The sequence below is a fragment of the Euphorbia lathyris genome, chromosome 3, assembly GCF_963576675.1.
Source record: "Euphorbia lathyris chromosome 3, ddEupLath1.1, whole genome shotgun sequence".
Taxonomy (NCBI): Eukaryota; Viridiplantae; Streptophyta; class Magnoliopsida; order Malpighiales; family Euphorbiaceae; genus Euphorbia; species Euphorbia lathyris.
This window is the reverse complement of record NC_088912.1, coordinates 45152513-45169016: the sequence shown is the minus strand read 5'-3', so window position 1 is coordinate 45169016 and position 16504 is coordinate 45152513. Positions and strand designations below refer to the sequence as shown.

Genomic DNA, 16504 nt, shown 5'->3' with positions numbered 1-16504 from the left:
ATTTGATGTGATGTAATATATGTATATACATAGAAGTTAAGATGAAGACAATGAAGTGTGGAGCAAGTAAGAGAGTGAAATAAGAGATTTTGTTTGTGAGAATTAAGAAAAACCAGAGTACGGCCCTCAGATTGAGAGAGCTGTATTAGAAAATGTTGAGCTAAGCCATGTGGTTCTTTTTGAATCCAATAGGCGTTGGTGGGTCCAATTTTAATTGAGTTTCAACCAATCCAAAAATTCTATCAACTGGGACATTTGAAGTATGGCACTCCACTCCTCCTACAATCCTATATAAGTAACAAATACTTGCACCAAGAAACTAACCAACTCCTTCAAATATCCATTTCATAAACTTTGGAACATTCTTTTTGCTATTTCAATCAAAATGGGTATTCGTTTTGCATCTGTGAAACTGATTCTGAAAGGCAAATCATCAAAACATAATCATGAATGTCAGTCAGATCATCATGTACCAAAAGGGCATCTAGCTGTTTATGTAGGTGAAGAGCAGAAGAAAAGATTCATAGTGCCTATTACATACTTGAGTCAGCCTTCATTTCAACATTTGCTTAATAAAACTGAAGAAGAGTTTGGTTTTGATCATCCAATGGGTGGCCTTACTATTCACTGTACAGAAGATCATTTTCTTCATCTAATTTCTAAGTTTCATGCTTCATAAAGGCTCTTCTCTTCTGCTACTTTCAAGTTTCCACAGGCTGAAAAGGTTATTCAGTTGCGACTAAACTAAAGAGGAAGCTTCACATCTCACGTACGTGGGCTCGGAATTCCAAACGATTGCCAAAGAGACAAAGATATATTGAACATATTTCTGTTTTAGAGGCCCATTATTTTAGAGGCGCCTCTGAAAATTTGTATGTTTGTTTTCTTGGTGTATCAAAAAATAAAATTTCACACTTAGATTGTTTTGCCATTATCTTGTACTTGGCCTATATAATGGCCTTTTATTTTTTGAATTTTTGCAGCAGCAAACACTTACTCTCTTTTTATTATTTTAATTCATGTTTGTTATCAGTGGTATCAGAGCCACCAGGTTATCTTTTAAGAGAGATAAAAAAAATATACGGAAGGCAGAAACGAAATTATTCTATGGCATCAGATTCAAATTTCGTTCAAGCAGCCATCCCTCGCTTTGATGGTCATTATGATCATTGGAGCATGTTAATGGAAAATTTCCTACGATCAAAGGAATATTGGCCAGTTATCGAATCTGGTATTCAAGAGCCGGCTGCAAATACGAATGTAACAGAAGCCCAGAAGACAGAGTTTGAAGCTCGAAAACTGAAGGACCTGAAAGCAAAAAATTACCTTTTTCAGGCAATCGATCGATCAATCCTGGAAACAATTCTTTGCAAAGAAACTTCCAAGGATATTTGGGACTCTATGAAGCAAAAGTATCAAGGCTCTGTCAGAGTGAAGCGTGCTCAACTTCAGTCTTTGAGAAAGGACTTTGAAACCCTAGCAATGAAGGATGGAGAATCAGTGACCAGATATTGTGCCAGAACGTTGGAGATCAGCAACAAGATGCGATTCCATGGTGAAAAAATGAATGATGTTACTATTGTAGAAAAGATTTTGCGCTCTCTGACATCAAATTTCAATTATGTTGTTTGCTCAATCGAAGAATCAAAAGACATAGATGAACTTTCTCTCGATCAATTGCAAAGTTCATTGTTGGTCCATGAACAAAAGATGAACAGAAGTTCAACCATAGAAGAGCAAGCGTTGAAGGCCACTACCAATATCAATACTCACAATTATAGAGGAAGGGGTAGAGGTAAAGGTAGAGGCAGAGGAAGGGGAGACCGAGGAAGCAGAGATGACAACAAGTTCCATAGAGAAGGCAGAGGTAGAGGACGTGATACTGAAAAATCCAAGGTGGAGTGCTTCAGATGCCACAACTATGGTCACTATGCATCTGACTGCTACACAAGACTGCCTAATGTCAGAGAGAAGGGAGAGACTTCAAATTTTGCTGAAAATACAGAAGTAGAGACATTGTTGATGGCTGTTCAAGGGGAAAATAAAGCCGAGTCAGAAATCTGGTATGTGGATACAGGTTCCAGCAATCATATGAGTGGAAGTAAGTCTTCATTTTCTTATTTAAATGAAAATTTTCATTCCACTGTGAGTTTTGGTGATAATTCTACTGTGGAAGTGATGGGAAAAGGAGATATTAAAATAAAAACCAAGAATGTTTTTGTTGAGATAATCTCTAATGTGCTGTATGTTCCTACTCTAAAAACCAATTTATTGAGTGCTGGTCAATTGCAAGAAAAGGGATATATAATCACTATTAAAAATAGTGTTTGTGAGATTTACGATCCAGTTAGAGGTGCCATTGCAATTGTCCAGATGGGTCAAAACAGATTGTTTCCATTAAAAATTGAAAATATTCAATATTGTTTATTGGTTGAAAATAAGGAACCATCCTGGTTGTGGCACTTTCGGTATGGTCATTTGAGTTTTAGTGGATTAAAAACTCTCAATCAAAAGAACATGGTGATTGGTCTACCTCAAATCACTCCTCCTGATAAAGTCTGTGAAGAATGTGTTGTTGGCAAATAACAACGTTCTCAATTTCCTAAAGGAAAGTCGTGGAGAGCAAAGCATGTCTTGGAGCTGGTGCATTCTGATATTTGCGGTCCAATAAACCCATCTTCTAATGGAGGTAAAAGATACTTAATTACCTTCACTGATGATTTCTCTAGAAAAACTTGGGTTTATTTTTTGCAGTACAAATCAGAAGCTTTCTCTACATTTAAGACTTTTAAAGCCTATGTGGAAAATGAAGCAGGAAAAAACATCAAAACTCTTCGTACAGATCGAGGAGGTGAATATTGCTCCAAAGAATTTGGAGAGTTTTGTGCAGAATATGGAATTAGAAGAGAATTGACAGCTGCATATACACCACAACAAAATGGTGTATCCGAAAGGAAAAATAGAACCATCCTCAACATGTTGAGAAGCTTGTTAGCAAAAGGGAGAATTCCAAAAAATTTCTGGCCAGAAGCAGTAAACTGGAGTGTCCATATTCTGAATAGAAGTCCCACTTTTGCTGTTCAAAACATGACACCGGAAGAGGCATGGAGTAGGAGAAAACCAACTGTAGATCATTTCAGAGTTTTCGGATGTATTACTTACGCACATGTCCCAGATGAAAAGAGGAAGAAACTTGATGACAAGGCTGAAAAATGTGTGTTTCTTTGAGTAAGTGAAACTTCTAAGGCCTATAAATTATTTAATCCTCTAACAAAAAAGATTGTGATCAGTAGGGATGTAGTTTTTGATGAGGAAAACACATGGGATTGGAATAGGCAGCAGCCTACCCTTGTGATTTTTGATAATGATATTGAGCAAGAGAAGACTCCAGCACCATGCATGCCTGAAAATTCACCAATGACGCCTGAGAATTCACCAATTTCAGCTAGGACTATGCCTAGAAATTCACCAATTTCAGCTAGGACTACGCCTGAAAATTCACCAATTTCAGACAGAACTTCACCAACTGGGTTGAAGTGAATGAAGAAGCAGCGCAATCCTCCCAACATATTAAAAGAAGGCCTGTCTGGATGGAGGATTATGAGGTTACTGGAATTTCAGATCCTGTTACTCACTTTGCTTTGTTTGTAGATTGTGATCCTACAACTTTTGAAAGTGTTGTTAAAGAACAGAAATGGCGGAAAGCAATGAATGAATAAATTGATGCTATTGAGAGAAATGATACATGGGAGCTATGTGACCTTCCAAAGGGAGTTAACACCATAGGCGTAAAGTGGGTCTTCAAAACAAAGTTGAAAGGAAATGGTGAGATTGACAAGTACAAAGCACGTTTGGTGGCGAAGGGGTACAAACAACAATATGGGATCGATTATACAGAAGTATTTTCTCCCGTTGCAAGGCACGATACAATCAGATTGGTGGTTTCTATAGCTGCACAAAATTCATGGCCTATTTTTCAACTAGATGTAAAATCTGCATTCTTGTATGGATTCTTGGATGAACAGGTATATGTTGAACAACCCCCTGGTTATGTCAAATATGGAAATGAGCATAAAGTTTACAATTTGAAAAAAGCTCTCTACGAACTAAAGCAAGCCCCACGAGCTTGGTATAGTCGTATTGAATCTTATTTTCTTAAAGCTGGCTTTTCGAAATGCCCTTATGAACATACCCTCTTTGTCAAGAGTGGAGATAGTGGAAAAATGCTCATTGTGTCTTTGTATGTTGATGATCTCATATTTACTGGAAACTGTGATGTCATGTTTCAAGAATTTAAGAAATCTATGATGGATGAGTTTGAAATGTCTGATCTAGGTATGATGCATTATTTTCTTGGCATAGAAGTGGTACAATCAGATGATGGAATTTTTCTATCCCAAAAGAAATATGTAGGTGAAATTTTGGACAGGTTTAAGATGCAAGATTGCAATCCTGCAAACACTCCAATGGATTCTAGCTTGAAGTTACACAAAGATCTTGAAGGGAAGAAAGTTGACAGCACATGTTATAAACAAATTGTAGGCAGTCTGATGTATCTAACTGCTACAAGGCCAGATATTATGTATTCTGTGAGTGTAATCAGCAGGTATATGGAGAATCCCTCACATTTGCATCTATTCGCTGCTAAGAGGATCCTTCGTTATTTGCAAGGAACAAGGGACTTTGGACTGTTTTACAAGAAGGGTTACACGTCCAAGTTATTGGGATTTACTGACAGTGATTATGCAGGAGATCAAGATGATAGGAAGAGCACTTCTGGTTATGTGTTTAAGTATGGGACATCTGCAATTTCATGGTCTTCTAAGAAGCAATCAATTGTCACTTTATCAAGTACTGAGGCTGAGTTTGTCACTGCAACAGCTTGTGCTTGGCAAGCAATTTGGTTAAGGAGAATCCTTGGGGAACTGAAATTCACACAACCAGGAGCTACTACCATTTATTGTGATAAGAGTTCTTTAATTAAACTCTCTAAACATCCTGTGCTACATGGAAGATCCAAACACATTGATGTGAAAGTGTATTTCTTGAGAGATCTTGGTAATGATGGAGAGATTAAATTAATCTACTGCAGAAGCGAAGAGCAGGTTGCTGACATATTCACCAAAGCCCTTAAGAGGGAGTCTTTCATGAAGCTAAGAAGGTTGCTAGGTGTTTGCAACTTGAATGAGTCCAACACTTTAAACTGAATGTTAGCAAACATTAGTTTAAGGGAGGGTTTGTTGGCTTAATCGTGTTTGTTGTTAAACAACACGTTTTTATTCTCTGCTCTATTTTATAGGAGTTTTAGTTAGTGGAGCTTTCTAGAATTTGTAGTGGTTAAGAGAATGTGGTTTAGTTGTTTAGTTTAGTGGAAGTTGTTCCTATTTTAACGTTTGCCATTATCTTGTACTTGGCCTATATAATGACCTTTTATTTTTTGAATTAAATGAGAGAGTTTTTGCAGCAGCAAACACTTACTCTCTTTTTATTATTTTAATTCCTGTTTGTTATCATAGATAATGGATATGCATGTCATTTAGCAACGTGCCTAAACAAACTGAAAGTAATTCTTAGTGTACTAGTTTTACAATGGATGAATTTTTTATTTTAAAGAAATACAAAATTTATTGATCAAACTTTAGGATATTGGAAAGAAAATGAGGGGAATTCACTTTTAAACTTCATATAGAACAAGTTGTTTTAGAGAGTATATCAACAGGACCATTTGAGACCCTACATGATATATGAATTTTCATTGCATTTGCGTTGGCCTCTAAATGACAACCGATGCAAATAACTTTTATTTTTTAAATATTTGCCATTGCTTTGTGTAAGGACCGATGCAAATAATGCGACACAAATGAGCTTTTCCACTAGTGTGGGAAATAGGAGTTTTTTTTTTATAGATGGGTTCTCACCAAAATTAGGAGAATGTCATATCTCAAACTTAGTTCTCCAAAAACCTAAAATAGCTATTTAAATATGATCCAAAAAGGGGACACAATTTTCCCCAATACAATTGTAACCTCAAATCATAAGGAAAGAGACCAAATGTTTACAAACACACCCTTAAAAGTTAGACCGATACATATTCGTGACAATAAAGTTGATTTTGATCTTAAATCAATGAAAAAAGTTCTTCACTAGATAAACTATAGTAGGAATTAATCCCAAATATAGGTTAGAAACCTTGCTCTGAAAGAGAATTTTGTATTTGATTGATAAAAGTTCTTTATCCTTACAAAGCTTAGAGCTTAAATATCCCCCACATTTAAATAACAAAAGACCCTAAAACTTTTACTAGGGTTACAAACTCTAATTACATAACGGGGTAAGATAGAGGGGGGGGGGGGGGGGGGTTGAGGGGGGAAAGGAAACTAATGGTAGATCAGTAATTAGGCCCAAATAGCAAGATAGTAAATAACCGATGGCGAAATAGTAAATAAGTTGGAGCAAACTTGTCTCATTGGCAGCAAAGACTCACAAACAACGTGTGGTCTATTTGACACGATGTGTGGCTATTTGATTATGGACCCTTAAACGGCTAAGGCTTCACTCGGCGACCCTTCAACAAATGCCACACGACATATGAAAATAGTCACACCCCATGTAAATTTTCTCAAAACTTCTAAGAGATCCAGCAGCGAATTCACATGATATGTGGTGGTTCCACACGTCGTGTGGTCCCTACCTCTTGTGCTCCATCTCTTTTAGACTGGCTCATACGACGCGTGGCTAAGGTGACATGCAATGTGAGCCCACCTTCATTCTTGGTTTAGACTTCTCAAATAGATGCCTTCATCATTCTCCCCTTCTTAAAAAGAATTGGACCCCAAGTCTAGCATAGGACAAGAAACAACACGCTTTCTTACATGTGGCATCCGCTCCGTACATCCAAGAACTCCATTGCCAACCTTAAGCTCGATGAAACCATAATGAGTGTCGAATTCACAAAAATAAAAATACATACTCTTGGACTCAAAATTGTAATATACATGGAGTAGGGTCAAATCCACAAAGACTAGTTGGATTATAACATTTCATAATTAAACATTAAAGTAAATTGGGGGGGGGGGGGGGGGGGGGTTGTTCTATTAAACAATAAGGTAGTCAAATTAAGGATGAATTTATTACAGAGTGATTCTAGCTAGAGGTTAACCTCAAGTCTTGAATTGAACGAATTGGTCATCGAGTATATAAAATATGAATTTCACATATTCTCATAAATTAACTATGAATATGAAAAAAGCATACATAATCTATCTCTTGTTTCAGTTTAGAAAATTAAGAAAAGTTCGCTAGCTATCCCTAATCAATCAAACAATTCCAAATAAGCTTCAGAACTTGTTTTGATCGAAAGCATAAAAGTGTAAAAGAGATGTTAATTCTACTTAACAATCACACAAGCGAGATTATTTAAAGCATACTGATTCCAATTCACAGTATAAATCAAAATTTTATCCACAATCAAAATAGGTTATTTGCTACGTATATTAGATGAAAGAAACAATTACGTATTTAAACATCTAAATAGCGAATCAATCACAAGTAAATAAACAAATTAAGAAGTTGATTAAATCAAGCAATATGAATAACAACAGGAAAGAAATCGACTACTTGAAATACATGAAGTATAATATGATCTCGCAATTCATTGTTCAAGACTTTAAAACCTCTAGCTAGAAATTGGAAATTAGTTCATCTTGGAGGAAGAAGAAGCCATGGAAGAATGATGATGCATGAAGAACCCTTGATGTTTTTCTATTATCTGTGTGTGTAAAAATATGATTATGATTGTCTCTTCTTATATCTTTTCATGATCGTGCCTCATGGTTTCTAGGAGAGAGAAAAACTGCCTTTTTATGAATTCCTCATAATAATACTAAAATAAACTCCCCTTTAAAATTAAACTTTAAAAGAAACTCCTCTTTAGAATTAAACTCTAATAAGGACTATTTAAGAAAATCCTAATAGAGTTAAAATCTCATAAATATTATATTGTTAAGAATCTCATAACATAAGTCATCAATTCTCATTTAAATGTTCAAATTCGGACTATTATTGACTTATGTGCATGTGTTAAGACATATCAGCATTTTCAGCATAAAAACTCTTCTTCAGCACAACTTAAGGCATGAGCACATCTTAGGACTCGACAAATTTTTTCAAATTCACTTTAAGCACCATAAAATCACCATTTTAACCATCAATTTGAAATCGAGTCTCAAAAATACCTAAAAACATAAAATAAGGTAAACTTGTACCTAAACAACTAAACTAACACTAAACCCTAAGGAATTAAGATATAAACATGTGTATAAATACGGACTTATCAAACCACCTCCGATAATCAATAAATTGTCGAGGCTCAAGGCGATCACCAAGTACGATATCTCATGGACTCGTGTCATGGGGACTTTATGCTTATTTCTCCACTTAGGTTCTCCGTCACTGCCTAAGTGTTGTACCTATAGAGGGTGCACATTGCTTCGAACTCCCCTATAATTCCACCATGGTTTGGGGTCAACCGATCTCGGGCTTCCTAATGATACCCCCTTGCTCCGTATATCGATGTCTTTCCTGGTACAATTCCTAAACCTCAATTTCCTTTTCATGAGGTGATACTTTATGATAGGAACATAGAATGGATGTCTTCCCAAGAAGGTTGTCATAACTCTCAATTTTAGTGAGTTAACAAAATATACAATAACGAGTTTGGAAATTCCCCGATAGGGGACTTGAGTCAGCAATTGCTTGCTCGTGTTAGGGTCAGTGTCCAGTCTATGGGGCAACATTAATAGAGAACAAGCAAATCCATCTCTCGGAGTTAATGGAGCATGGCATGTCTCGTTCACTCCACCAAGACTAACTTCGCTTTGAAATGAACTATCCTTTACCATCGGTCAAAGGTTTGACAAGTCATTGCACTCCCTTCTAGTTCCAGTTCTTAGGTTGGATAAACAATCAAGGTGGCTTTTTTCCCCACTAGAAAAACTCCTCAAAGGTGTAAGAACGTACTTGACTCCGTCGTTGAATATGGTGTAAGTGTTAATTCTTCCTCCATAGGTGGTATCTTGATCGAATTGCCAAGTCCTCCCTAGAAGAAAATGATACACGTCCATCTCAACCACATCACATATAACCTCAACTTAGTAGGCCACAAAGGATATAAGAACCTTACGCTGATGAATGCCATTAAGTTTTCCCCCATCTTTGATCCAACCAACTCAATACAATTGCAGATGTGGTTCGGGTATCAAGCCAAACTTGCTTAAGATGGCTCTACTAAGGATGTTCTCTTGGCTTCCCCTCCATAAATGATCACTTCACATTTCATCCTAAGGATTAAACATCGATTTCTAAACAATTGGTGTCTCGGGTTATGCTCTTGCTCACTCGACATTAGCACCCTATTCACCAGATAAACGACTAGTTCATCCTCGGAGGAACCACTCTCAATGGGTTCATAATACACCCTATCATAATCTTCCTCTTCACCTCCATATACTACCATGTTGGCACCCTTCTGCTTTGGGCATTCATTAGACATATGGTCCGACTCGTTACACCGAAAACACTTAAAAGGTGTCTGTTTGGCATAAAGGTTGTTCCTAGGAGGAGGTGGAACTTCCCTACCTTGCTTTCCTTCCCCAATGGGAATCCTCCTATTATTAAGCCTTTAGTCCCACTAGCACTTGCAATTGGCTTCCCTTCATCTATTGACTCCAAGTGTTCCTAAGAGAAGGTGTTGTCATCCCCTCCCATCCTCCTAGAGTGTTATCGACTCCTCATGTCAATTAGGATTTTGCCTTCGATACCAAGTTCCAAGCATCTTGCACCCAAATTACCATTTGCATACCGATCCTATCTTGGATGTTGTATCACAACCCTTCAAGATACCTAGAAGTCTTTTGACTTTCGGTTTCCGAAAAGTTTATCCTTACCGAAAGTCACAAGAATTCTTAGGTATACTCATGGACGCTCTTAGTACCTTGTGAACACCAACGATAAGAGTTGTAAATATATTGTTCATATTCTGGTGGTAGAAACCGCTCCCTCAGCATCGCCTTCATCCGAAGCCAAGATCTAATTGGCTCCCTTCCCCCTCTCATTCTTTCTTCTGTCACTTGATCCCACCATTCCGAAGCTCCTCCCTTTAATTAGTAAGCTAATAATCATACTTTATGATCATCTCGAATGTCGGAATATTCAAAGAATCTCTCCACCTCAGATAAGCAATTTAGGAACCCCTCTATATCCAACTCGCCCCCAAATAAAGGAAAGTCAATTTTAAGCTTGAAGGTGTCATTCCGATCGAAGTTTCCAACATATCCCCCCTAGCATGATCATCATCAAAATACAGATTTCCCCCAACAATATCCACATTTCTATTACCAAATAAACCAACATTCCCAACATTTCCAACATCAACAAAATCATCATTATCGTTATCCTCATTATGCACAATAACATAGTTTGGCCTCCTTACCTCATGAGCCCTAGGGCCCACTTGTTATAGTTGTTGTGGTGACAGATTCTGCCTTGGTGGTGGTGAACATGGTGGTGTGGGTTGTATTTAGGGTTGGGGTATTAGAATCTCCTCATTCCTCCAATTAGGACCTCTGATAAGTTTTTGGTTCATATTCTGCACTTTTAGCTTGAAACTTTCCATAGATGCCCTTATTAGCTTGCTAATATCGGCTTTGAAATCCTCCATATTCTTGTCTGAAACATCCATAAATTCTTATGGTAGCCTCAGTTGAACCATCACCAAAAGAATTCTCGGGCTAGGAAAACAATTGGCTTTGATACCAACTGATACAGGCTCATGATGATAGAGTTGATTTTAATCTTAAATCAACGAAAAAAGATCTTCACTAGCTAGACCAGTAGGAGTTAATCACAAATATAGGTTAGAAACCTTGCTCTCCAAGAGAATTTCATATTTGATTGATAAAATTTCTTCATCCTTACAAAGCTTGGATCTTAAATAGCTCACACATTTCAATAACAGAAGACCATAAGACCCTTACTAGGGTTACAAACTCTACTTACAAAATAGGGGTAATATAGGGGCAAGTAAACTAATGGTAAATTAGTAATTGGGGTCAAATGGTAAGATAATAAATAAGCAATGACAAAACGGTAAATAAGCTGGAGCAGGTTGATGGCAGGCTTGTCTTATTAGCAACGAAGGACTCCCATGCGAGGTGTTGTCTATTTGACACACTGTGTGGCTATTTGATTTTGGACTCCTCAAATGGCTAGGGCTTCACTCGGTGGCCCATATGACATGTGAAAATAGCCACACGCCGTGTGAATTTCCTCAAAAGTTCTAGGAGCTCCAGCAACCAATTCATTTGACGTGTGGAGGTTCCACTTGCTGTCCTCTAGACTGGCTCACACGATGTGTGGCTAAGGTGACATGCCGTGTGACCCCACCTTCATTCTTGGCTTGGAATTCTCAAGGAGATGCCCTCATCATAGACACATTTTAAAACGAATTACAAAAAGGGTCTTGAAGCCATCAAAAGTTCCCAGTCACCATCTCTTCTCATGCCAATCCCATCATATGCTAAGTAAGGTGAAAATAGGTTAAAAAGTCTTCCTAAAAGGTCACCACAACATCCTTCAATACGACCTGTAAAAGTAACACATAATAAGAAATTTTTAACAACCGATGTAAATCTCCTCAATTAGTTAGAATTAACTAAAAAATATAAGACTAATGTAAGCTCATTAACACGACGATACTAAAATGAGTAATGAATTGGAGAGAGAAAGTATGTGATGCAATGATGAAGAGAGGTAAAAAAGAGTATATCTAATATACTCTTTATATATGTGTAGACACTGTCATAAGATCAATTCTATCAAGGCGGTAGGATGATTAGGCTTGTGGACCTTTTTTTTTAAGATAGGGCCTTTAATTTAAAGTGCTATAAGTCTATTAGTGAGCTTGGTCCAAAGAATATATATATATATATATATATATATATATATATATATATATATATATATATATATATATATATATATAATTGCTAAATTTTAAAATATAGTAACACTTTTTTTTCTTATAAATTAAATTTTTTTGCAAGTTAAAAGATATTGTCTTATGTAAGGTGTAGGTAATTTTTTTAAGCTTTTGAAAATATCATTAAATGATAAAATATTACAATCATGAATTTTGTTATCTTCACTCCACGTGTGTGTGTCTTATCACTTATTAGTGATAGATTAAATGCATATATATTTACACGTGAAAAAAAATTTCCAAAAGTAAAAAAAATATATATTGTATTGTCTAGCAGATCAAAGATACATGTACAGTATGTGATTTTCCTTTTGAACTTCTTACATTTATGTTTTCACGCGTGTATATAGATATCGTGATAACATGATGAACAAATGAAACAGAGATAACGAGATTGATGAGTAGAAATCCGATTTTTATAACCTGAATTATATCGACCCTACGGTCTTGGATTGTCTGTTGATAATTGACTGTTTGATCTTTTTATATGTATAATATTAGGGCACGTGGCCACTTCTCGTTCTGTTGTCCCAGCTTATGACCCCAGCTTTCCATATTTCTTTTCTGTTTAATTATGTTTATAGTATGAAACAATTAATTCTGATGCTTAGTTCCAAACCAGAATAATATATTCATTGATATGGAGGGTCGAAATTTGATTTCTGAAAGAGAGAACTAATTTACAAACTTGGTACATAATATACTGAATTTAATTATCAACTAAGAATAAAAAAAGAAATCTACATATCAAAAAAGAAAAAAGAGAGAGATTGTAGTCTCAACTTGTTATCAACTTGAGAGAAAAAAGAAAAAGAAGGATTATATATATATGATATGATTAAGAACTTAAAGCAGAAGTTAGAGTAATAAAGTAATCTTGAGAGCAAGGCAAAGTAAGACCTCCCATTGGATGATCGAATCCGAATTCTTCTTCAGCTCGATGCAAAAGGTCTAAGAATAATGGATGATTCAAATATGAAATTGGAATCACAAATCTGTTTTTATAATGTTCTCCAACATAAACAGCAACATGCCCTTTTGGAACATTACAAGAACTACTTGAAGCTAAAACACTTGCTATTTTCGCTGATAGACTTCTTTGAAGCTTTTGTTTTGCATGAGCTATTCCCATCAATTGAATTCCCATCTCTTCTCTTTGTGTTTGAATGAGTGAGTGAAGAAAGAGTAGTGATGATTTAAGATTGTAATGATGTGTGGGTGTATTTATATATAGCGGTTAGAGAATATTAAGGGACATATCAGGTGAAGTACTTGTTCAACTTTCACATGGTATGCTTTCTTTGCTAATAAGACACCCCGCCCCTACAATGCCATTACCAACAAAATTACATAAATATTCTAATTTTATGCCACAGTGAGATGACTGATATTTCATTTTTTTTATTTATTAAATTTGTCATCTTTTATTTGGATGTATTAACTCTTTCAAATTTTATTTTATTTTGTCATATTACGTCTTTTGTTACTAAAAAAAGTTAACTTATTTTATTTTATTTTGTCATATTACGTCTCTTGTTACTAAAAAAAATTAACTTTGAACATAAAACTCGGTTGAAATAATATTATTTTACATACGTACAAAATTTGTATTTTACTGTTTGAAAGCTTTTTTTTTATTACATGTAATATAAAGATAATGGTAACGCTGGATTGAATTGAATAATGATATAAATATATACATGAGAAATTAGGATATATGCATATATGATTGAGTCTTTCATGGTGGACATATGTTTTTGGTGTAATAAGACATGTCCCAATGGAAAATGATATTTAGTTATTTTGCTTAGTTTTAAGCGAAGCATTGAACTTAGACTTGTCATACTATATTTCTCAACTTTTTCAAGCCAACTGGCTATATATTTTATTTTTTCCTTGAAGATTATGCGTCTATCTTTTGTCTAAAAATAGAAGGGTGTGTATGGATGTTTCAAGAAACTTTAGGCTTAATATATCATTTTTCCATCAATTTGTCCAAAAAGCTTGATTGGCCTCCTAAACTTTTAAAGTGTCTCAATAGCCCTATCAACTTGCATAATATGTTCAGTTAGCCCCCTGAACTTGCAAAAAATGTAATCAAATCACTCGGTTGCAAAAAAGTGAGTTAAATGCGGAAGATGTATTAGACGCTTCTTAAAAAAAGGTAAAACGACCAAGATCGGGGTATGCGGTTCTATTATTAGAAAATATTAGTTTTATAGTTGAGCAACTAATAACTTAATGTTTAATCTATTTTTGAATTATATAATAACATTCTAAGATGCGTGGAATACATCTTCCGCATTTAACTTATGTTTTTGCAATCGAGTAATCAATTGATTATATTTTATTCAAGTTCAGGGGGCTAACCGAATATTTTATACAAGTCGAGGGGGCTATCGGAATACTTTAAAAATTCAGGGACCAATCAAGTTTTTTGGACAAATTCAGAGGTAAATAATGCATTAAGCCGAAACTTTACATTATTGAAAATAAAAATTTAAGAAAGCACAGTGGTGATGATGATGATGATGCAAATTAATTAATCAATTGTTTCTCATCTTTGACTTAATTCTTGAGGTTTAATTTGAACATGTATAAGGTTTGCAAATGCATTATTTATAGTATAAAAAAAGGTTTGGAAAGGTAGTTAATTACTTTGCCTTTGACTCCTTCTAATTAAAAAGGTTTAGAAGGTTGATTAATTAAAGAAAAATATCAACGAAAATTAATTAAAAGCATGCATGTTTGACTAAAAATTATTAATAAGAAATAATTAATTAAGTAGCACTATTAATGATAGCTAATTTTCTAAAACCACCAAGACCCTGTTTGATAAAGAGTTTGGTGGGAAAAAAAAATAGAGGTTTGAGTTTGACAAGTTAAATCTCTAATAGTGGTGTTTGGTAGGGAGAGGTTTGAAAGAACTTATTGGGTCAAAAAACCTAATTTTGAAAAAACTTATTTTAGAAGCTTTTGCAATTAGCTTATTGCTCCATCTCTTTTGAAAAATATTTTTACTCTTATTTATTACCATCTAACCCCAAATAAAGACTTTACCATATCCTTATTTGTCATTTACACACACAGTTATTAACAATCAGCTAAGTGTTATAAAAAAAAGTTTACACAATCAGCTAGTCAAATCAACTAGTCAAATTACCTAACCAAAAAGGTAATCAGCTTACAGCTATTTACCAAACAAGGCCCAAGTAAAAGACCGAGAAAATTTAAATATATTTTATTATCTAAGTTTATCAATGCGTTTTTACTTTAAACATTTTTCAAATTGGGTTTAGAATACGAGGACATCATCAAGTTAAAAACTCATATTTAATTGGAAGATCATATTCATCGAATATATATATATATATATATATATATATATATATATATATATATATATATATATATATAATGTGGGAAAATATGAAAAACTTCTGAATGGACTTCCCAGAATTAATATCATGAGATAAAATAAATAAATAAAAGTCAAATGAAGGTTAGGATTCGCCGACATCACTCTGATGTTCAAGTTAGCAGAGATTTATAGGAAAAAGATGATGATTAATAGAATTGCAGGATTGTGATGAGATACTTTACCTGCATAGTCATTTCGTTCTATTTATAAGGTACTGAGGGCAGTTTAGGTTGGTTTATGTGTCACAGCTGACACTATATAGATATGTAATGACATAGAGGGAAGTATATTTTGTAGTGGAGCCACCAAGATTTGGTATTATCAACTATATCATTTATATCTCTAGAAGACAGTCTTGATGAATTGGTGTGCGGTCCTTATTGCTCCATGTGTTAAAAGCAGTTATTTTCCATCATTGCCTTTGATTCTGGACGTTTGATGAATTGGTGTGCGTTCTCTATTGATCCAAACTTATCTTACACGTTTTTTTATATGGATTTTTTGGACTGTTCATTCATGATTTTAGTTGATAAAACCATCAATGAGTAGTTCCTTATCATGGTCCAACTAAGGGGAGAGGTGACAATTGTGTATTAAATCTAGATAATGAGTTTTTCCTTACTTGCTTAATCTAAAGATTTGGTTGTCAACAAGTCTTATTAATCATGTTATATATTTAATGTCTAATACACAAATAACCCCCTGAACTTGTCCAAATGTTGCAACTGCCCTTTCCAACTTTCAATTATAATAACTTACCCCTCAAACTTGTCCAACTGTAACAACTTACCCCTTAAACTTGTCCAATTGTAAAACACAACCCCAAATTGATGAAATGGACTGCAATTGAAGAAACACGTGAAATACAAAACCTGCAACGCTCGTGGAGTATGATAATCAGATCTTTGGCGTGATACGAATCCGGAGAAACTGTTTTACGGTTGCTTCAAATACGGGGTAAAAAAATTTCCAATTTGGGGTTATGTTTTACAATTGGACAAGTTTAAGGGGTAAGTTGTTACAATTGAAAGTTGGGGGGGACAGTT

General features: G+C 35.0%; 1 protein-coding gene across 1 annotated transcript; it reads left to right on the top strand.

The window, feature by feature from the left end:
* The first annotated feature begins 379 nt into the window (after positions 1 to 379).
* On the top strand, positions 380 to 738 carry LOC136223197 (auxin-responsive protein SAUR21-like). The gene has a single exon (XM_066011077.1). The coding sequence runs from the start codon at positions 386 to 388 to the stop codon at positions 677 to 679; it is 294 nt and encodes a 97-aa protein (XP_065867149.1). The 5' UTR covers positions 380 to 385; the 3' UTR covers positions 680 to 738.
* The last annotated feature ends 15766 nt before the right edge of the window (positions 739 to 16504 follow it).